We start from the raw sequence: 24,547 nt of genomic DNA on the forward strand, positions 1-24,547 counted from the left end.
ACCTGGTAGGCATCACTATAATTGCCACACAGGAAAAGATCCAGCTTTTTGCCTTGGGTCTCTTATATCTACTTCCTAGTTCATTTGAATTCTCATCTATGCTCAGGACTATATATCAGGACTGGAAGAGAAAAGTGAAGACATTTACAGTATAATAGGCCCTGCTTCTTTGGAATAGTAAAATTCTAGCATTAATAGTCCCTCTGTAATTTTTAAAGTTTTTTTTTAATTCCAGTTAGTTAATATACATCTCTGTAATATTCCTTTAATGTTTAAATTTTTTTATTTTTAGAAATATGATATAGTAAAATTGACCTTTTTTGGTACATAGTTTTATAAATTTAAACACAAACATAAATGTGTAACCATCACTATAATCAGGCTATTGGAAGTTCATAATCCTATTTTAAAAGCAAATGCTTTTCATTATCAGTTCACAATAAGGCAGTCGTGACTTATAAAATATGCATTCACAAGCACAGGAGGAATCAAGAGTCAGAGGGAAAAGATACTGAAAGAAAGATGTTAAAAGAAAAGAAAATCTGAAGGAAAGCAAAAGGACAGAAACCTAACATATCAATTTTGCAAAATTACCCACAAGAATTAAAGTCCACTTCAATTCTTTATCTGTTGTTCAGAAACCCTGATGAAAAGCAATAAGGGTATATTGCATATGTAAAACTTACAAACAACAGTGATATTTTATTTTTTAGTTAAGTGGCTACCACTATAAAAATTGTTCCAAGTCAGTAAGGAGCATCTTCTCCATCTATTGTTCTTGGGCACCAAACAGAGACGAATCCCTTTTTACCCAGGGAAGTAGTGAGATGAAAAAAAAAATTGGATCTAGTTGAGGCAAATGAATGCTTTAACATCATCACCAGAAGATAAAGTCTTGACAAACCAAACAAAAATCTTATTTGTCTTTTTTCTTGAATATAACTAAGAAAAACTCTCATTCCTAAAATAAATGGACTTCTCCAAAACTCTGTAAGATGACCCAAACAATGATATAGTTTAGAGAATTTAAAAGCAAGACTGTTTTAGCTAAGATTCCTGTGTTTCCAAGCTTTAATGAATAGATATTGTGCTGTTGTAAAAGTATGTCAAGGATTTCTGAATATTCTGCAGATGCCTGACACTGTCATATGTTGGCATATAGATCTTGAATTTTTGCAGAAAGAGATAAAGCCCTACTCCTGACAATCTAGGCAAACAAAGCATCTATGATTACTTTAAGTCTTTCATGAAATTCCTACAGTATTGCTCCAATAGAAACTAGGGCTCTTATCAACCTTCAAATGACCCTAAATATTCAAACTCTCAATTCAAGAAGCATCACCGAAATAAACTCTGTTGTGTTGTGTCATTTGTTGGCAATGAGACCTAGGCCAGTGTCCAAGTGCGCCCATTACTATTCTTATTATAGATATTGATAAATGACTCGTTTTATGTACTGATTGAGATTTACATATCCCTAACAGGAGGAAGGATTTGTCAATGTATTGACTTACAGCCTTGACACCAGCTCTCAGATTTTAAGTATTTTTCATGGTAATTGATCTAAATACAAATCTAATTTATTGCTTTGCAAGAACAGATGGTGAACAGAAATGTTCTTTAAGCTAGTTATTAAATTTAATGACACTGCCCCCTGCTGCCATTGGAAGTTTTCACTAGTACTAAAATTCCCTTAATTTGGTTTCTCTACATAATTGGTTTTGAAACTTTTGTCAGTGTGTAGAATGACCTTCTATGGAACTTGTTTTCAATGCATCCCTAAAGGTTCTGGTTCAGAAGATCTGAGGAAGAAGCTAGGAATCTGCACTTTTTTACCAAGCATCCAGGTAATCCTGATGTCATTCTTAGGCAACAACACTCTGAGAAAGACTGTTTGAACTGAAATTTAAAATGCCATGTCCACCTATAAAATAAAACAAAAGAAGAGTTCTGTACATATCTCTTACTTTATTCTAGAGGAATATACGTACCCAATTTCAAAAGAATTGTTATTCTAAAGCTTCTGATTAGTTCCTTACCCTGTAGGAAGAATACTAAAACAAATCACAAGGAATTTTAGATTCTTTTATAAATTTTAAGCAATCCCTATCAAAATAACACTAGCATTCTTCACAGAGCTAGAACAAACAATCCTAAAATTTGTATGGAATCAGAAAAGACCCAGAATAGCCAAAGCAATCTTGAAAAGAAAACCAAAGCTGGAGACATCACAATCCCAGACTTCAAGCTGTATTACAAAGCTGTAATAATCAAGACAGCATGGTATCGGCACAAAAACAGACACACAGACCAATGGAATAGAATGGAGACTCCAGAATTGGACCCACAAAAGTATGGCCAACTAATCTTTGACAAAGCAGGAAAGAATATCCAATGGAAAAAAGACAGTCTCTTTAACAAATGGTGCTGGGAGACCTGGACAGCAACATGCAGAAGAATGAAACTAGACCACTTTCTTATACCACTCACAAAAATAAACTCAAAATAGATATAGGACCTGAATGTGAGACAGAAAACCATCAAAACGCTAGAGGAGAAAGCAGGAAAAAACCTCTCTGACCTCAGCCGCAGCAATTTCTTACTTGACACATCTCCAAAGAAAAGGGAATTAAAAGCAAAAATGAACTATTGAGACCTCATGAAGATAAAGAGCTTCTGCACTGCAAAGGAAACAATCAACAAAACTAAAAGGCAACCAACGGAATGGGAAAAGATATTTGCAAATGACATATCAGACAAAAGGCTAGTATCCAAAATCTATAAAGAACTCACCAAACTCCACACCCAAAAACCAAAAAATAATCCAGTGAAGAAATAGGCAGAAAACAAGAATAGACACTTCTCTAAAGAAGACATCCAGATGGCCAACAGGCACATGAAAAGATGCTCAATGTCACTCCTCATCAGGGAAGTACAAATCAAAACCACACTCAGATACCACCTCACGCCAGTCAGAGTGGCTAAAATGAACAAATCTGGAGACCATAGATGCTGGAGAGGATGTGGAGGAACAGGAACCCTCTTGCACTGTTTGTGGGAATGCAAACTGGTGCAGCCTCTCTGGAAAACAGTGTGGAGGTTGCTCAAAAAATTAAAAATAGATCTACCCTATGACCCAGCAATAGCACTGCTAGGAATTTACCCAAGGGATACAGGAGTGTTGATGCATAGGGGCACTTGTACCCCAATGTTTATAGCAGCACTTTCAACAATAGCCAAATTATGGAAAGAGCCTAAATGTCCATCAACTGATGAATGGTTAAAGAAATTGTGGTTTATATACACAATAGAATACTACTTGGCAATGAGAAAGAATGAAATATGGCTTTTTGTAGCAATGTGGATGGAACTGGAGAGTGTTATACTAAGTGAAATAAGTCATACAGAGAAAGACAGATCCCATATGTTTTCACTCTTATGTGGATCCTGAGAAACTTAACAGAAGACCATGGGGGAGGGGAAGGAAAAAAAAAAGTTAGAGAGGGAGGGAGCCAAACCATAAGAGACTCTTAAAAACTGAGAATAAACTGAGGGTTGATGGGGGGTGGGAAGGAGGGGAGAGTGGGTGATGGATATTGAGGAGGCACCTGTTAGGATGAGCACTGGGTGTTGCATGGAAACCAATTTGACAATAAATTTCATATAAAAAAAAAAGCTTCTGTACAGCGAAGGAAACAATCAACAAACCTAAAAGGCAACCGACATAATGGGAGAAGATATTTGCAAATGACATATCAGATAAAGGTTAGTATCCAAAATCTATAAAGAACTTATCAAACTCAACACCCAAAAAACAAATAATCCAGTGAAGAAATGGGCAAAAGACATGAATAGACACTTCAAAGTTTATTGAAGATAGATAACCAGATGGCCAAAGAAAATATCCAGATGGCCAACCGACACATGAAAAAATGCTCAACATCACTCATCATTAGGGAAATATAAATTAAAACCACAATGAGATACCACCTCACACCTGTCAGAATGGCTAGAATTAACAACTCAGGAAACAACAAATGTTGGCAAGGATGAGGAGAAAGGGGAACATTCTTGCACTGTTGGTGGGAGTGCAAACTGGTGCAGACATTCTGGAAACCAGTGTGGAGGTTTCTCAAAAAATTAAAAATAGAACTACCCTACGACCCAGGAATTGCACTACTAGGTATCTATCAAAGGGATATAGGTGTGCTTTTTCGAAGGGGCACATGCCCCCCAGTGTTTACAGCAGTGCTATCGACAATAGCCAAAGTATGGAAAGAACCCAAATGTCCATGGTCGAATGAAGGCATAAAGAAGATGTGGTATCAGTGATCAAAAAGAATGAAATTTTGCCATTTGCAACAACATGGATGGAACTAGAACGTATTATGCTGAGCGAAATGAGTCAATCAGAGAAAGACAAATATCATATGACTTCACTCATATGAGGAATTTAAGATACAAAACAGATGAACATAAGGGAAAGGAAGCAAAAATAATAATATAAAAACAGGGAGGGGGACAACACAAAAGAGACTCTTATACAGAGAACAAACAGAGGGTAACTGGAGGGGTTGTGGGAGGGTGATAGGCTAAATGGGTAAGGGGCATTTAGAAATCTACTCCTGAAATCATTGTTGCACTATATGCTAACTAACTTGGATGTAAATGTGAAAATAAATAAATTATTAAAATATAAATAAATATATATTTATTTTTATGTTTTATATTATTTATTATTATATTATATATGTAATATATGTTATATATTATATAATTATTATATATTATATATTATAATTATATTATATTTAAATTAAATTAAAATTAATTAAAATATATTAAATATATTATTATATTATTTTATATATATGTATATTAAGTATATTATGTATATTTAAGTATAGGAATGCCAGAAGACATTCAGAGGAAAATATGAAGATTTAGGAAGAGAATCAGAGTGCCTTATTTGTTTGTTGTTGTTCTTAGTTTGTTTTTTCAGATCTGGAAGAGAGCTAGATGTTATCTAGACCAGGGGTCAGCAAACCAAGCCTAGTGCCCAAATCTGGTCTGCTGCCTGGTATTGTATCACTCAAAAGCTAAGATGGGCTGTTACATTTTAAAATAGTTTTTAAAAATCAAAATAAGAATAATGTGTTGTAGAATGGTAGAAAATCTATGAAATTCACATTTGGTATTCATAAATAAAGTTTTCTTGGAATATAGCCATGCTTACTCATTTACCTATTGTGTATAGCTACTTTTGTACTACAACAGCAAAATTGAGTAGTTGTGACTAAAGTTTCCAGGCAAAAAGCTTTTAATTTTTATGTAATCAAACTTATCAATAATTTCACAATTTTGGGGTGTCTGGGTGGCTCAGTCAGTTAAATGTCTGACTTCAGCTCAGGTCATGATCTCACAGTCCGTAGGTTCGAGCTCCGCATCAGGCTCTGTGGTGACAGCTTGGAGCCTGGAGCCTGCTTCGGCTTCTGTGTCTCCCTCTCTCTCTGCTCTTCCCCCACTTATGCTCTCTCTCTTTCTCTCAATAATAAATAAACATTAAAAAAATAATTTCACAATTTTGAGTCGTGGTGAAAAAGGTTTTTCTCTGGTAATAAAGGGATTTAACCACTGGTTTCTTCTAGTTTTTGTATGGTTTCATTTTATACATACATATACTTAGTAGGATATGTTCTATGGATAAAAAAGCTGCAAATAAATCTAAAACATCATTTAGTAGGGACACCTGGCTGGTTCAGTCCGTTAAGTGTCCAACTTCAGCTCAGGTCATGATCTTGTGGATTGTGGGTTTGAGCCCCACGTCAGGCTCTGTGCTGATGGCTCAGAGCCTGGAGCCTGCGTCAGATTCTGTATTTCCCTCTCTCTGTGCCCTTACCCCACTCTCTGCCCTTACTCCACTCTCTCTCTCTCTCTCAAAAATAAATAATAATAAACATTAAAAAACATTTTTAAACATCATTTAGTAGCTCTATTATTAGTAGGATTATTACCATTGTTATTTTTAAGTTATTTTACGTAAATTGTAGGATAAGACAACTAATTCTGTCAATGTTGTTAGGAGCCAAGATTGTCAGTAAGAAAAAAAAAGAGAGCTACAAATATAAACTCAAGGATAGGTAAAAAAAAAAAAAAAAAAACTGCAATATTATATTTGATATGAAATGATCAATATTTACTCATTATTTAGTGTATTTTTTTCAACGTTTTTTATTTATTTTTGGGACAGAGAGAGACAGAGCATGAACGGGGGAGGGGCAGAAAGAGAGGGAGACACAGAATCGGAAACAGGCTCCAGGCTCCGAGCCATCAGCCCAGAGCCTGATGCGGGGCTCGAACTCACAGACCGCGAGATCGTGACCTGGCTGAAGTTGGACGCTTAACCGACTGCACCACCCAGGCGCCCCAACATTATTAAAAAAAGATTATACTTGTTAACCCTAAAAGAGCCTAAAGCAATATGATACAATATTTTTGAGCATTCCTAGCGCTCAGATGAGTGATCCCCATTAAAAGGAACTAAGAATCCTTTTAAAAAATGCATGAAGCTTCCAAAGACTAAAGGAGTTAATGTTGGAAGAACACAGGGGCCAAAGTTGGGTCAAGCTGAGGATCAAGTCAGTAAAGTGTCTGACTTCAGCTCAAGTCATGATCTCATGGTCCATGAGTTCAAGCCCCATGTGGGGCTCTGTGCTGACAGCTCAGAGCCTGGAGCCTGGTTCAGCTTCTGTGTCTCCCTCTCTCTCTGCCCTTCCTGCACTTGCTCTCTGTCTGTCTGTCTGTCTCTCTCTCCGTCTCAAAAGTAAATAAACATCAAAACAAAATAAAAAATTAACTATAATGGATTAAAATACATTGAATATATATTAAAATCAATGTGTCCATTATGATACTCAAAAGGAACCTTTCCCCCAAAAGGGAAAACAATCTTTCAAATTTGCCCCTCCAGGTGGCAAATCAATAGGTAGACACATAGATACACAGAGATACAATATAGATCAATAGGTGGACACATAGATCTACAATAGATCAATAGATCTATTGATAGATCAATAGGTAGACACATAGATACACAGAGATACAATATACAATACTCTGAAAATCTGTAATTAAAAGGAAAGAATTAAACATTAATTTTGTCTTACTAGTAGGAAGCATATTTCAATGTAACCAAATACATAGCAATCAAATGTGATTTATTGTAGGGATTCCAATGGCTCAAAATTAGGAAACCTATTAATAAAATTCATCATTAACAGGTCTAGGGTGAAAATCAAATGATTATCTTCACAGGTGTTGAAAAAGTGTTTGACAAAATTAACAGTCTTGAGCTTTAAAAATCACTCTATAAAGGAGTTAGAAAGAGAAGAACAATCAAAACACAAACCCAGCAAAAGGAAGGAAATAATAGATTGGAGCAGAAATAAATAATATAGAAGCTAAAAAAATAAAAAGAAAAGCTTTTCTTTTCTCTGCCATAATGGTGTGTGCAGTTGAGTGTTCTTTCCATGTCTTCTCACAAGACTTTCAGGATCAAGCAATTCTTGGCCAAGAAACAACGCAGAATCTTCCCATTCTTCAGTGGAATCAGATGAAAACTGGTAATAAAATCATGTACAACTTCAAGAGGAGGCATTGGAGAATAACCAAGCTGGGACTATAAGGGATCACACATGAGATGGCACACATAGTTATGCTACATGAAGGGCATGTACTTGTATCTTGGGACTCTGTAAACATTGCTGCTACCTAAACAACAGACGTATTTTATCCAGGGAAATTAATTTCTCTTACTATGCTTCAGTAGGTTGCTTCGGTAATAAATATGTGAGACCTCGGTTTGAAAAAATAAATGAATTTTTAAAATTTAAAAACAATATAACAGATGAAACCAGGAGCTGGTTCTTTGAAAAGGTCAACAAAATTGGGGGTGGGGGAGGGGTTAAGATGGTAGAGCAGTATGGAAACTCTGAGCTTGTCTCATCCCTGAAATGCAGCTAGTCAGCACAAAACCATTTGAACACCTAGGATATTGACCTGAGGACTAACACAACAATCTGCATAACTTGAGCCACAGAACTTGGCAGGTACACGGTACAGAGAGGTAAATTGTGGGAGAGAAAAGCTGTGGAGTGTAGGGAGCCATTTTTGTGGAGAGAGGGCAGAGAGAGAAAGAGAATTGGGGAGAGTGCAGCACAACAGTGTCATGCAGGAAAAGCACTCTCCCCAAAAGTAGCTGGAGAGAAAGAGAGAGAAAGAGTGAAAACACTCACAGGGGACTGAACAAGAAATCTGTGCCCCAAAACCTTTGATGGGGAGAAAAGAGAGGGTTTCAATACTACCTGGATTCTATAAACAGTGGAGCACAGAGTCTGAAGGTTGGGAGCTCAGTGCCTGGTGGTGCTCTGGTGAGGAAGTAGGGTGAATCCCCAGGAGCAGGCAGTGTGGTCTGCGGGGGTCCATGTGCCACACGGGGAGGAGTGGTTCCCCTGCTTGGAGTGAATTTGGTAGAGAGGATACAGCCACCCTGTGGGCAAAGGTCCCAGCAGACAACAGAGAGCAGCCACATTTGCTGGTATTGGAAGAAAGATGCCAGAGTGTGGTGAAACCTGGCACTGGCTGTGTGTTGTGATTTACCATATTCTCTGAAACTCTGCCGCTGTGTGATCACACGAACGTTTTCTGGGGCAAGCCAGCATCCAGCCATTGCTCAGTGAGACCCTCCCTCAAAGAGCTGGCTCATGTCCAAGCCACAGGGGTCTCTGAAGTGTGGGGTTTTGAAACACTTCCCCATCTGAGATAAAACTCTGGAGGGAGGTGTCACCTGGCTGGTGACAGCTTGGACACAGATAGGGTAGAGGTCCGGAATGGATGGAGGCCTGAGACAAAGGAGGGGTGCTTGATCTTGGGTCAGTGAGAATGTCAAGTTCCTGTACCAGAGACTTTGGGGTTGGCTGAAGCCATTTCTACTTCTGCGCATGCACATGCCTACTGCACTGATCCACCCCAGTAAGCTAAGCAGCGCCACCTAGTGGAGAACAGAGCCATTACACTAAGTACCACTCCACTGTGCCCTCCAAGCACATGCCCCACAAGACCAGCACAAGTCACTCCACCTGCTTAGTGTATGGACTATAGAGGGCTTCATATCAGTTCTAGAGGAAACTAGATACAACTTCATTTGGGTTTCATTCTGTTTCCTGGTTCAGTTATTTGTTCGTTTTCTTTGCTTCTGTTTTTGCTTAAATTGTTTTTTTTTTTCTTTATTTTCTTTCTCTTTCTTGGATTCAGAAAGAACATGTTATTTTTTATTTATTTTATTTTATATTTTATTAAAAAAATTTTTTTATTCTATTTTCTTTATTTCATTTTATTCTATATATTTTTTTAATTTTTAAAAATTTTCTTAACTTTTTTTCTTACCTTTCCCTTTTTTCTCTATTCTATCAAGCTTCTTTCAACAAGCAGATGGAAACACACCTAGGGTCTAGCTACCTTTATTTGATTTATTTGTTTTGTTTTTTAGCTTTAATTTTTTATTTTATTAATTCTTCTGCCCTCCAGAATGACAAGAAGAAGGAATTCACCCCAATAGAAAGAATAGGAAGAAATGATGGCAAAAAATTTAATGAACGCAGATATAAGTAAGATGTCTAAACTAGAATTTAAAACCACAATTATAAGAATACTAGCTAGGGTTGAAAAAAGAATAGAATATACCATATAATCCCTTTCTACAGAAATAAAATAACTAAAATCAAGGGAGGCCAAAATTAAAAATGGAATAACCAAGACCAGTCTTGAATAGATGTCGTGTAAGCAAGGATGGATGAGGCAGAGCAGTGAATCAGTGATATAGAAGATAAAATTATGGAGAATAATGAGACAGAAAAAAAGAGGGAAAAAAAGGCAAAAGATTACAATACAAAACTTAGAGAACTCAGTACTTATTAAAAAGGAATAACACCCATGGGGTGCCTGGGTGGCTCAGTCAGTTAAGCGTCTGACTTCAGCTCAGGTCATGATCTCACGGCTCGTTAGTTTGAGCCCTGCATCCGAGCCTGGAGCCTGCTTCGGATTCTGTGTCCCTGTCTCGCTCTGCCCCTCCCCTATTCATGCTCTCTCATTCTCTCTCTGTCAAGAATAAACATTAAAAAAAAAATTTTTTTTAAGGAATAACATCAGAATCATAGGAGTCCCAGAACATGAAGAGAGAGAGAAAAAAAGTGGCAGAAGGCTTATGTGAGCAAATTATAGCAGAAAACTTTCCTAATCTGGGGGAGGACACAGACATCAAAATCCAAGAAGCACAGAAAACGCTCATTAGATTCAACAAAAACTGACCATCACCAAGGTGTATCATTGTCAATTCACAAAATACACAGGCAATGAAAGAATATGAAAGCAGCAAGGAGAAAAAAGTCCTTAACCTACAAGGGAAGACAGATCTTGTTCACAACAGATCTGTCCACAGAAACTTGGCAGGCCAGAAAGGAATGTCAGGATATATTCAACATGCTGAATCAGAAAAATATGCAGCCAAGAATTCTTTACCCAGCAAGATTGTCATTCAAAATAGAAGGAGAGATAAAGAGTTTCCTAGACAAGCAAAAACTAAAGGAGTGGTGACCACTAAACCAGCCCTGCAAGAAATTTTAAAGGGGAGACTTTGAGTGGAGAAAAGACAAAACAAAACAAAAGAGACCAAAAGCAACAAAGACTAGAAAGGACTGAGAACATCACCAGAAATAGCAACTCTACAGGTAACACAATTTCACTATATTCATATCTTTCAGTACTCACTCTAAATGCAATCAATCAAAAGACATATGATATTAGAAGGGATAAGAAAATAAGACTCATCTATATGCTGCTTACAAGAGACTCACTTTAGGGATGCCTGGGTGGCTCACTCGGTTAAGCATCTGACTTTGGCTGAGGTCATGATCTCATGGTTCATGAGTTTGTGCTCCACATCAGGCTCTGTACTGACACCTCAGAGCCTGGAACCTGCTTTGGATTCTGTGTCTCCCTCTCCCTCTGCCCTCCTTTGCTCATGCTCTGTCTCTCCCTCTTTCAAAAATAAATAAAAAAAATTTTAAAGAGACTCATTTTACACCTAAAGACACCTATAGATTCAAAGTAAGGGGATAGAGAACCATCTATCATTCTAATGGACATCAAAAGAAAGCCAGAGTTGCCATACTTATATCAGACAGACTAGATTTTAAAATAAAGACTAACATGAAATGAAGAAAGGCATTATATCATAATTAAGGGGTCTATCCACCAAGAAGATCTAACAACTGTAAATACTTATGCCCCCAACTTGAGGTCCCCAAATATATAAATCAATTAATCACAAACATGAAGAAATTCTACAATAATAATAATATCATAATAGTAGGGGATTTCAACACCCCACTTACAGCAATGTACAGATCATCTAAACACAAAATCAACAAGGAAACAATGGCTTTGAATGACACACTGGACCAGATGGACTTAACAGATATATTCAGAACATTTCATCCTAAAGCAGCAGAATACACAGTCTTCCTGAGTGCACATGGAACATTCTCCATCATAAACCACATACTGGATCACAAATCAGCCCTCAACAAGTACAAAAAGATTAAGATCATACAATTCATATTTTCCAAACACAACACTATGAAACTTGAAATCAACCACAAGAAAAAATTTGGATAGACCATGAATACCTGGAGATTATAGAATATCCTACTAAATAATGAATGGGTTAACAAGAAATTAAAGAGGAAATTAAAAAGTACATGGAAGCCAATGAAAATTAAGACAGGACAGCCCAAAACCTCTGGGATGCAGCAAAGGCGGTCATAAGAGGGTGGTGTATAGCAATCTAGGCCTTCTTAAAGAAGGCCTACACAACCTAAAATTACACCTAAAAGAGGTGGGAAAAGAACAGAAAATAAAGCCCAAAACCAGCAGAAGAAGGGAAATAATAAAGATCAGAGCAGAAATCAATCATATAAAACAAAACAAAACAGTAGAACAGATCAATGAAACCAGGAGCTGGTTCTTTGAAAGAATTAACAAAATTGATAATTCCCTAGCCAGATTAATCAAAAAGAAAAAGGAAAGAACCCAAATAAATAAAATCACAAATAAAAGAGGATAGATCACAACAAACACCACAGAAATACAAACAATAAAAAGAGAATATTATGCGCAATTATAGACCAACAAATTGGGAAATCTAGAAGAAACTGACATATTGCTAGAAACATAAACTACCAAAACTGAAACAGGAAGAAATAGACCATTTGAACAGACTCATAACCAGTAAAGAAATCGAATCAGTAATCAAAAATCTCCCAACAAACAAAAGTCGAGGGCCAGATGGCTTTCCATGGGAATTCTACCAAACATTTAAAGAAGAGTCAACACCTAATTCTTTTGAAACTGTTCCAAAAAGTAGAAATGGAAGGAAAACTTCCAAATTCATTCTATGAGGCCAGCAATACCTTGATTCCAAAACCAGACAAAGACCCCACTACAAAGGAGAATTACAGACCAATTTCCCTAATGAACATGGATGCAAAAATTCTCAACAAGATACTACAAACCAGATCCAGCAGTACATTAAAAGAATTATTCACCATAATCAACTGGGATTTTATTCCTGGGATGCAGGGCTGGTTCAATATCTGTAAATCAATGTGATATATCACATTAATAAAAAAAAAGAAAAGGATAAGAATCACATGATCCTCTCAATAGATGAAGGAAAAGCATTTAAACAAAATACAGCATCCTTTCTTGAAAAAAACCCTCAAGAAAGTAGGGATAGAAGGATCGTACCTCAAGATCATAAAGGCCATATATGAAAGACCCATCACTAATACCATCCTCAATGGAGAAAACCTGAGAGCTTTCCCCCTAAGGTCAGGAACATGACAAGGATGTCCACTCTCACCACTACTATTCAACATAGTGTTGGAAGTCCTAGCCTCAGCAATCAGACAATGCAAAGAAATAAAAGGCATCCATATCAGCAAGGAGGAAGTCAAACTTTTACTCTTTACAGATGACATGATACTGTATGTGGAAAACCCAAAATACTCCACCAAAAAACTGCAAAAACTGATCCATGAATTCAGCAAATCACAGGATATAAAATCAACATACAGAAATCAGTTGCATTTATATACACCAATAATGAAACAGCAGAAAGAGAAATCAAGGACTTGATCCCAGTTACAATTGCACCAAAAACCATTAGATACCTAGGAATAACCCTAACAAAAGAGGTAAAAGGTCTATACACTGAAAACTATAAAAAGCTTAGGAAAGAAATTGAAGAAGACACAAAGAAATGGAACAACATTCCATGCTCATGGATTGGAAAAACAAATATTGATACCACCTAAAGCTATCTACATGCAATTCAATGCAATCCCTATCAAAATAACACTAGCATTCTTCACAGAGCTAGAGCAAACAATCTTAAAATTTGTATGGAACCAGAAAAGACCCAGAATAGCCAAAGCAATCCTGAAAAAGAAAACCAAAGCTGGAGGCATCACAATTCCAGACTTTAAGCTGTATTACAAAGCTGTAATCATCAATACAGTATGGTACTGGCACAAAATCAGACACATAAATCAATGGAACAGAATAGAGAATCCAGAAATGGACCACAAATATATGGTGAACTAATCTTTGACAAAGTGGGAAAGAATATCCAATGGAAAAAAGACAGCCTCTTTAGCAAATGATGTTGGGAAAACTGGACAGCCACATGCAGAATAAACCCAGACCACTTTCTTACACCATACACAAAAATAACTCCAAATGGATGAAAGACCTAAATGTAAGACAGGAAACCATCAAAATCCTTGAGGAGAAAACAGGAAGCAATCTCTTTGATCTCAGCCACAGCAACTTCTTACTCAACATGTCTCCAGAGGCAAGGGAAATAAAAGCAAAAATGAACCATTGGGACCTCATCAAGATAAAAAGTTTCTGCACAGCAAAGGAAACAATCAGCAAAACTAAAAGGCAACCGACTGAATGAGAGGATATTTGCAAATGACATATCAGATAAAGTGTTAGTATCCAAAATCTATAAAGAACTTATCAAACTCAACACCCAAAAAAACAACCCAGTTAAGAAATAGGTGGAAGACATGAATAGACACTTTTCCAAAGAAGATATCCAGATGGCTAACAGACACATGAAAAGATGCTCAACATCACTCATCATCGGGGAAATACAAATCAGAACCACAATGAGATACCACCTCACACCTGTCAGAATGACTGAAATTAACAACTTGGAAACAACAAATGTTGGTGAGGATGCAGAAAAAGCGGAACCCTTTTTCACTGCTGGTGGGTATGCAAACTGGTGCAGCCACTCTGGAAAACAGTATGGAGGTTCCTCAAAAAGTTGAAAATAGAACTAGCCTATGACCTATAGACCTATAGACCTATGACCTATAGAACTAGCCTATAACCCATCAATTACACTACTAGGTATTTACCCAAAGGATACAAGAATGCTGATTCAAAGGAGTACATGCACCCCAATGTTTATAGCAGCACTATCAACAATAGCCAAAGTATGGAGAGAGCCCAAATGTCCATTGAATGATGAGTGGATAAAGAATATATGGTGTGTGTGTATATATATATATATATATATATATATATATATATATATATAATGAAATATTACTCAGTGATCAAAAAGAATGAAATCTTGCCATTTGCAACAACATGGGTGGAATTGGAGGGTAAAATGCTAAGCAAAATAAGTCAGTCAGAGAGAGACAAATATCATATAATTTCACTCATATGTGTTATTTAAAAAACAAAATAGGTGTAATAAAAAAAAAAAAAAAAAAAAAAAAAAAAAAAAAAAAGAAAAATGGTGTAATAAAAAAAAAAAAAAAAAAAAAAAAAAAAAAAAAAAAATAGGGGCGCCTGGGTGGCGCAGTTGGTTAAGCGTCCGACTTCAGCCAGGTCACGATCTTGCGGTCCGTGAGTTCGAGCCCCGCGTCGGGCTCTGGGCTGACGGCTCAGAGCCTGGAGCCTGCTTCCGATTCTGTGTCTCCCTCTCTCTCTGCCCCTCCCCCGCTCATGCTCTGTCTCTCTCTGTCCCAAAAATAAATAAACGTTGAAAAAAAAATTAAAAAAAAAATAAAACAAAATAAAAAATAAAAAACAAAATAGATGAACCTAGGGGAAAAGAAGCAAAACTAATATAATAACACAGAGAGAGAGAAACCATAAGAGACTCTCAAATACAGAGAACAAACTGAGTTGCTGGAGGCATATTGGGTGCGCGGGTGGGCTAAATGGGTGATGGGCATTAAGAGGGCCATTTGTTGGGGTAAGCATTAGGTGTTATATAAAGTGATGAATAACTAAATTCTATTCCTGAAATCAAAAAAATGTTTTTAATTTTAAAAATAACAATAAAATAGATAAACCCACAGAGATTTTCATAATAAAAAAAGAAGATGTCAACAAAATTGATACTCCTCTCATTTTAAAAAGAGAGGACACAAATAAACAAAATTACTAATGAAAGAGGAGAAATAACAACCAACACCACAGAAATACAAACAATTCTAACAGAATATTATGAAAACCCATTTGTCAACAAATTAGACAACTTGGAAGAAATGGATAAATTCCTAGAAACATAAAACTTACCAAAACCAAAGCAGGAAGAAATGGAAAAATTGAACAGACCAATCACCAGTAATGAAATTGAATCAGTAATCAAAAAACTCTCCCAAAACAAAAGTCCAGAACTAAATGGCGTCACAGGTTAATTCTACCAAACGTTTAAAAAGGAGTTAAAGAATATCCAACGAGAACAAGACTGTCTTTTCAACAAATGGTGTTGGGAAAACTAGACAGCAACATGCAAAAGAATGAAACTGGACCGCTTTCTTACACCACGCACAAAAATAAATTCAAAATGGATTAAAACCCTAAATGTGAGACCTAGAAACCATAAAAATCCTAGAAGAGAACACAGGCCATAACTTCTTTGACATCAACTGTAGCATCTTCTTTCTAGATATGTCTCCTGAGGCACGGGAAACAACAACAAAAAATACACTAAAAAAGCTTCTACACAACAAAGGAAACAATCAACAAAACTAAAAGGCAACCTATGGAATGGGAGAAGATATTTGCAAGTGACATATCCAATAAAGAGTTAATATCCAAAATACATAAAGAACTTATAAAACTCAACACCTAAAAAATAAATAATACAATTAAAAAATGGGCAGAAGACGTGACCAGACATTTCTCCAAAGAAGATATCTAGATGGCCAACAGACACAAGAAAAGATGCTCACCATCACTCATCATCACGGAAATGCAAATTAAAACTACAATGAGATATCACCTCACACCTGTCACAATGGCTAAAATTAACAACACCAGAAACAACAGGATACGGAAACAATGAGGATATGGAGAAAAGGGAAGCTGTGTGCACTGTTGGTGGGAATGCAAACTGGTGCAGCCACTGTAGAAAACAGTATAGAGGTTCCTCAAAAAGTGAGAGATAGAACTACCCTACAACCCACAAATTACACTACTGAGTATTTACCCAAAGAATACAGAAACCCTAATTCAAAGGGATACATGCACCCCAATGTCTATTGCAGTATTATTTGCAATAGCCAAATTATGGAAGCAGCCCAAGCATCCATCAACTGATGAATGGATAAAGAAGATGTGTCATATATATAGAATGAAATATTCTTCAGCCATAAAAAAGAACGAAATCTTGCCATTTGCAATGATGTTGATAGAGCTAGAGAGTATAGTGCTAAGCAAAATAAGTCAGTGGGAGAAGGACATATTCCATATGATCTCACTCATATGTGGAATTTAAGAGAAAAATAAGCAAAGAAAAAAGAGAGAGAGAGAGAGACAAACCAAGAAACAGACTCTTAACTATAGAGAACAAATTAATAGTTACCAGAGGGGAGGTAGATACACTTATAAATAATAAAAATAAAAATAAAATAAAATAAAATAAAATAAAATAAAATAATCACTCTATAATGTAGGAATTAGGCACACTTTTCTAATGTAATAAAATATATCTTTTTCGGATCCAAATGGAGTAGAGTTATGACATTAATATATAGTTTTAAAAAACTGTTCATGGTGAGGTAGTGATATAAAAATCATCCTTATTATACCATGCATACTTTCAGACCACAATGCTATGAAGCTTGAAATCAACCACAGAAAAAAGTCTGGAAAACCTCCAAAAGCATGGAGGTTAAAGAACACCCTACTAACGAATGAGTGGGTCAACCAGGCAATTAGAGAAGAAATTAAAAAACATATGGAAACAAATGAAAATGAAAATACAACAATCCAAACGCTTTGGGATGCAGCGAAGGCAGTCCTGAGAGGAAAATACATCGCAATCCAGGCCTATCTCAAGAAACAAGAAAAATCCCAAATACAAAATCTAACAGCACACCTAAAGGAACTAGAAGCAGAACAGCAAAGGCAGCCTAAACCCAGCAGAAGAAGAGAAATAATAAAGATCAGAGCAGAAATAAACAATATAGAATCTAAAAAAACTGTAGAGCAGATCAACGAAACCAAGAGTTGGTTTTTTGAAAAAATAAACAAAATTGACAAACCTCTAGCCAGGCTTCTCAAAAAGAAAAGGGAGATGACCCAAATAGATAAAATCATGAATGAAAATGGAATTATTACAACCAATCCCTCAGAGATACAAACAATTATCAGGGAATACTCTGAAAAATTATATGCCAACAAATTGGACAACCTGGAAGAAATGGACAAATTCCTGAACACCCACACTCTTCCAAAGCTCAATCAGGAGGAAATAGAAAGCTTGAACAGACCCATAACCAGCAAAGAAATTGAATCGGTTATCAAAAATCTCCCAACAAATAAGAGTCCAGGACCAGATGGCTTCCCAGGGGAGTTCTACCAGACGTTTAAAGCAGAGATAATACCTATCCTTCTCAAGCTATTCCAAGAAATAGAAAGGGAAGGAAAACTTCCAGACTCATTCTATGAAGCCAGTATTACTTTGATTCCTAAACCAGACAGAGACCCAGTCAAAAAAGAGAACTACAGGCCAATATCCCTGATGAATATGGATGCAAAAATTCTCAATAAGATACTAGCAAATCGAATTCAACGGCATGTAAAAAGAATTATTCACCATGATCAAGTGGGATTCATTCCTGGGATGCAGGGCTGGTTCAACATTCGCAAATCAATCAACGTGATACATCACATTAACAAAAAAAAAGAGAAGAACCATATGATCCTGTCAATCGATGCAGAAAAGGCCTTTGGCAAAATCCAGCACCTTTTCTTAATAAAAACCCTTGAGAAAGTCAGGATAGAAGGAACATACTTAAAGATCATAAAAGCCATTTATGAAAAGCCCACAGCTAACATCATCCTCAATGGGGAAAAACTGAGAGCTTTTTCCCTGCGATCAGGAACACGACAAGGATGCCCACTCTCACCGCTGCTGTTTAACATAGTACTGGAAGTTCTAGCATCAGCAACCAGACAACAAAAGGAAATCAAAGGCATCAAAATTGGCAAAGATGAAGTCAAGCTTTCGCTTTTTGCAGATGACATGATACTATACATGGAAAATCCGACAGACTCCACCAAAAGTCTGCTAGAACTGATACAGGAATTCAGCAAAGTTGCAGGATACAAAATCAATGTACAGAAATCAGTTGCATTCTTATACACTAACAATGAAGCAACAGAAAGACAAATAAAGAAACTGATCCCATTCACAATTGCACCAAGAAGCATAAAATACCTAGGAATAAATCTAACCAAAGATGTAAAGGATCTGTATGCTGAAAACTATAGAAAGCTTATGAAGGAAATTGAAGAAGATTTAAAGAAATGGAAAGACATTCCCTGCTCATGGATTGGAAAAATAAATATTGTCAAAATGTCAATACTACCCAAAGCTATCTACACATTCAATGCAATCCCAATCAAAATTGCACCAGCATTCTTCTCGAAACTAGAACAAGCAATCCTAAAATTCATATGGAACCACAAAAGGCCCCGAATAGCCAAAGGAATTTTGAAGAAGAAGACCAAAGCAGGAGGCATCACAATCCTAGACTTTAGCCTCTACTACAAAGCTGTCATCATCAAGACAGCATGGTATTGGCACAAAAACAGACACATAGACCAATGGAATAGAATAGAAACCCCAGAACTAGACCCACAAACGTATGGCCAACTCATCTTTGACAAAGCAGGAAAGAACATCCAATGGAAAAAAGACAGCCTCTTTAACAAATGGTGCTGGGAGAACTGGACAGCAACATGCAGAAGGTTGAACCTGACCACTTTCTCACACCATTCACAAAAATAAACTCAAAATGGATAAAGGACCTAAATGTGAGACAGGAAACCATCAAAACCTTAGAGGAGAAAGCAGGAAAAGACCTCTCTGACCTCAGCCATAGCAATCTCTTACTCGACACACCCCCAAAGGCAAGGGAATTAAAAGCAAAAGTGAATTACTGGGACCTTATGAAGATAAAAAGCTTCTGCACAGCAAAGGAAACAACCAACAAAACTAAAAGGCAACCAACGGAATGGGAAAAGATATTCGCAAATGACATATCGGACAAAGGGCTAGTATCCAAAATCTATAAAGAGCTCACCAAACTCCACACCCAAAAAACAACCCAGTGAAGAAATGGGCAGAAAACATGAATAGACACTTCTCTAAAGAAGACATCCGGATGGCCAACAGGCACATGAAAAGATGTTCAGCGTCGCTCCTTATCAGGGAAATACAAATCAAAACCACACTCAGGTATCACCTCACGCCAGTCAGAGTGGCCAAAATGAACAAATCAGGAGACTCTAGATGCTGGAGAGGATGTGGAGAAACGGGAACCCTCTTGCACTGTTGGTGGGAATGCAAATTGGTGCAGCTGCTCTGGAAAGCAGTGTGGAGGTTCCTCAGAAAATTAAAAATAGACCTACCCTATGACCCAGCAATAGCACTGCTAGGAATTTATCCAAGGGATACAGGAGTACTGATGCATAGGGCCACTTGTACCCCAATGTTCATAGCAGCACTCTCAACAATAGCCAAATTATGGAAAGAGCCTAAATGTCCATCAACTGATGAATGGATAAAGAAATTGTGGTTTATATACACAATGGAGTACTACGTGGCAATGAGAAAAAAATGAAATATAGCCTTTTGTAGCAACGTGGATGGAACTGGAGAGTGTGATGCTAAGCGAAATAAGCCATACAGAGAAAGACAGATACCATATGGTTTCACTCTTATGTGGATCCTGAGAAACTTAACAGGAACCCATGGGGGAGGGGAAGGAAAAAAAAAAAAAAAGAGGTTACAGTGGGAGAGAGCCAAAGCATAAGAGACTGTTAAAAACTGAGAACAAACTGAGGGTTGATGGGGGGTGGGAGGGAGGAGAGGGTAGGTGATGGGTATTGAGGAGGGCACCTTTTGGGATGAGCACTGGGTGTTGTATGGAAACCAATTTGTCAATAAATTTCATAAATAAATAAATAAATAAATAAACAAACATTTTAAAAAATAAAAAAATAAAGAAAAAAAAAATCATCCTTACCAAAGTCATAAACAAGACAAGGATGCCCATATCATCACAATTATTTAACATTGTATTGAAAATAATAGCCAACATAACAAGCTAAGAGGAATATATTAAATGTATACAAGTATAAAAATTGGAAAAGAAGGAAAACTCCTATTATTTGCAGATAATATGGTTGCCTCACTAGAAAACCCAAATAACCAACTAAAATTATTCTATAAACAGTTACACTCAGTAAGGTAGTAGTGTATAAAAATATACAGAATTTAATAGATATAAATAGAAACTACATATAAATAGAAAATGTAATAAAATAAAAAATTCCCATTTACAATGGGAATAAAAAATAATAAAATAACTAGTAATAAATTTAACGAGATGTAAGCCTAAATGAAAAAAACCAAAACTTTAAGACAACAATGATAGATACAAAATAAGATGAGCAAATGAAAAGACATGTGTTTTCAGAAACACATCATTATTAAAGACATTGATTTCCCCTAAGTTAATAAATTTAAACATTTCAATAAACATTCCTATAAGGTTTGTTTTTCTGTTCTTTTTTTTTTTTTTTTCAAGTAGGTGAATCAACCCTAAAGTTCATATTGAAAAGTAAAAACACCAGAGGGGCGCTTGGGTGGCTCAGTCGGTTGAGCGTCTGACTTTGGCTCAGGTCATGATCTCACAGCTCGTGGGTTCAAGCCCCATATCGGGCTCTGTGCTGACAGCTCAGAGCCTGGAGCCTGCTTTGGATTCTGTGTCTCCCTCTCTCTCTGCCCCTCCCCCATTCATACTCTGTCTCTGTCTCAAAAATAAACATTAAAAAAAAATTTTTTAAGTAAAAACACTAGAATAAAAGAAGAATAAATAATAAGGACCAGCACAGTCAGATTTATTGAAATACAGATCTTCCTTGACTTATGATAAGGTTTTGTCACATAAACCCATCATAAGTTGAAAATATCCTAAGTTGAAAATGCATTTAATACACCTAAACTACCCACCATCACAGCTTAGCCTAAGCCCACCTTAAATGTGCTCAGAACACTTACATTAGTCTACACTTGGGCAAAATCATCTAACACAAAGCCTATCTCATAAAGTGTTGAATATCTTGGGGCACCTGGGTGACTCAGTCAGTTGGGTGTCTAACTCTTGTTTTTGGCTCAGGTCATGATCTGTAGTTTGTGAGTTCGAGCCCCACACTGTCAGTGCAGAGCCTACTTAGGATTCTCTTTCTCTCTCTGTCTCTTTCTCTGCCCCTCCCCTGCTCATGCTCTCTCTCTCTCTCAAAATAAATAAACTTTAAAAACATATTCATTATCTCATATAATTGATTGAATACTGTACTGAAAGCGAGTAACAGAATGGTTGTATGGGTACAGAATGGTTATAAGTGTATGTATGTAATGTATGTAATGTAATGTATGTAAGTGTATGATATATGTGTATGTAACGTATGTTAAGTCCATGATATATATGTATGTAATGTATGTAAGTGTATGATACCATGAAGGGTATCATGGTTACATGGCTGACTGGGAGTTGTGGCTCAGTGCTATTGCCCAGCATCATGAGACAGCATCATACTGCATATTGCTAGTCCAGGAAAAGATCAAAATTCAAAATTCAAAGTACAGTTTCTACTGAACACATACCACTTACGCACCATTGTAAAGTCAAAAAATCCTAAGTGTAAATTGGGGGCTGTCTATATACTTAAAAGTCTCAATGATTCAAGCAGTGTGGTGTGGTGCATGAACAGGGAGATAGTCAGAGGGATAGGATAGAAAAACCCAGAAATACACTCCAAAATATACAGGCATTTAGTAATAAAATTTCATCTCAAAACAGTGGGGCAAAATACACTATTCGACAGTTGTTGGGATCACTATGTAACCATTTGGAAAAGCAAAAAGTTGGATTCATACCTACATCTTATATTAGGATAAATTCCATATGGATCAATACTTAAAATGGAAACTAAAATATTAAAACTCCAGAAGAAAACATGGGAGGATTCTTTTAATATCTTGAAATGTAACAATGACTCTAAGTCATAAAATGAAAGTAAATAAATTCAACCACATAGAAATAATATCTTCCGCATGACAAAAGATAAATAAAAACAGAAGGAAATATTTGTAACTCAGATGCTCTATATAAAGGAAGAAAATTTAGAATCCAAATTTGCATTTGCTTCTGTATGTATAAAGAAACTGGAAAAAAATCCACTGAAAATGAAGAACACTAGTTATTTATGGCAGAGGTGGAGTATTGGGTACAAGGAGGATAAGAATGGATGAGAAATTTTTCACTGTATAACTATTAATACATTTTGAATTTAAACCAGGTGAATATGCTGCCTATCTGAAAAATTAAATTTTTAAGAAGTCCCTGCTCTCATGTAACTTACTTTCCAGTGCAGGGAGACAGATGGTAAACAAATAAATATATACTTTGGATCATAGTAAGATAACTAAATCCGCAAATTCAAGGAATTTATTTAATATGCTTCATTAATCTTCATAGTGCCTCATAAATAGTGAAGCACATACTAGCAGCTCAATAAATACTTTTTGAATATTTAAGTCCTATTTGTATGATATTTTATTATTCTACTTCCTTTCAATGAAAGGACCTAGATCATCAACTGAAAATATAACAAATTATGGGGAGCCTGGGTGGCTCAGTTAAGCAACTGACTTCAGCTCAGGTTATGATCTCATGGTTTGTAAGTTCAAACCCCACATTGGGCTTTCTGCTGTCAGCGCCTTTCTCTGCGCTTTCTCTGTCCCCTTCTCTCTCTCTCTGCCCCTCCCTTCTCATGCTTGCTCTGCCTCTCTCTCAAAAAAAAAATTACATATATCAAACTGTACCTGTTGCCAATAGTATTGGGAACATGTATCTTCAGTTCTTCCGTGACATCACTCATCACCCTCTGATAACCAGACATTCCTGAGTCTTTGATATAATAAGGATTGTTTCTCATTAAATATTCCCCCAAATGATTAATTGGATCAAACTTGGTTGTAATATCAGCTTCTGCCCAAAGTTTCTTCTTTTCCACTTGCATTAACATTTTTTCCACTCCAGGAACTAAGGTGGGTAGAAGTTTGTCAAGCAAATATGCACGAGTTTTAAGTGTCATGTTTTCAGTATTAAACCACTCTTTGGCCAAATTATTCCTAGGGAATTTTTTTTCAGCCTTTTTTTCTAGTTCTTTCTTCAGATTATCCTTATTTATTATTTTCTGCTGCATTGCCTGGGCTCTTGCCTCCACTCTTTCATAAAAATTTTTCTTCCATGGCTGTTCTAGCTTTGAATTCAGTACATCTGGATCTAAGTTGAAAATCACTTTGGCAGGTTTTCTAACCACAAAATTCTTTGAGACATTAGTGTCAGAGTCCTTTATTAAATCAGCTGAGGCTTTTGTTTGCTCTTCCAAGTGTATTTCTGAGGAGGAAAAAAAATGAAATGTAAGAAATACTAGAAGTAGATTTTAATCTATGTTACTTTAGAATATTATTTTTAAAGTTTTTTTTACATCTATTTACATGGTGTATTCAAACACAACTGAACATAACAGAAAATCAGGTAACTGTGACTTTAAGCATAAGGACATTAATTGTTGACTTAATCAGATGTCATTCAGCAGCTCACTGTTTTTCATTAAGTACATAGCCTGCTTCAATTGTTCTTTATTAATTTTTTGTGCTTGTACCTGAGGCTCACGAGATAGCTATTGTAGCTCCCAGCATCCTTTTAAAGGAAGATATTTGAGAACAAAGGGGATTTTTCCTCTTATGGTTCTGTTTTATTATATAAGAATAGAATACCTCAGACTTGCTACTCTAAGATTTTCCTTTACA

General features: G+C 36.4%; 1 protein-coding gene and 1 pseudogene across 41 annotated transcripts in view; one reads left to right on the forward strand and one right to left on the reverse strand.

Moving 5' to 3' along the window:
- EFCAB5 (EF-hand calcium binding domain 5) overlaps nucleotides 1-24,547 on the reverse strand; it is a 198,426-nt gene that overhangs the window by 117,664 nt on the left and 56,215 nt on the right. For 36 of the 41 annotated variants that reach the window (XM_045044891.1, XM_045044887.1, XM_045044884.1 and 33 more), the window contains one exon: nucleotides 23,555-24,131. The exons of the other annotated variants lie outside the window; for them this stretch is intronic. In XM_045044891.1, coding sequence (XP_044900826.1) covers nucleotides 23,555-24,131 — 577 coding nt within the window. The remainder of the gene's footprint in view (nucleotides 1-23,554; nucleotides 24,132-24,547) is intronic. 41 annotated transcript variants of the gene reach the window in all.
- On the forward strand, nucleotides 7,530-7,684 carry LOC123382011 (annotated as a pseudogene).

This window comes from Felis catus, chromosome E1 (genome assembly GCF_018350175.1).
Source record: "Felis catus isolate Fca126 chromosome E1, F.catus_Fca126_mat1.0, whole genome shotgun sequence".
NCBI lineage: Eukaryota > Metazoa > Chordata > Mammalia > Carnivora > Felidae > Felis > Felis catus.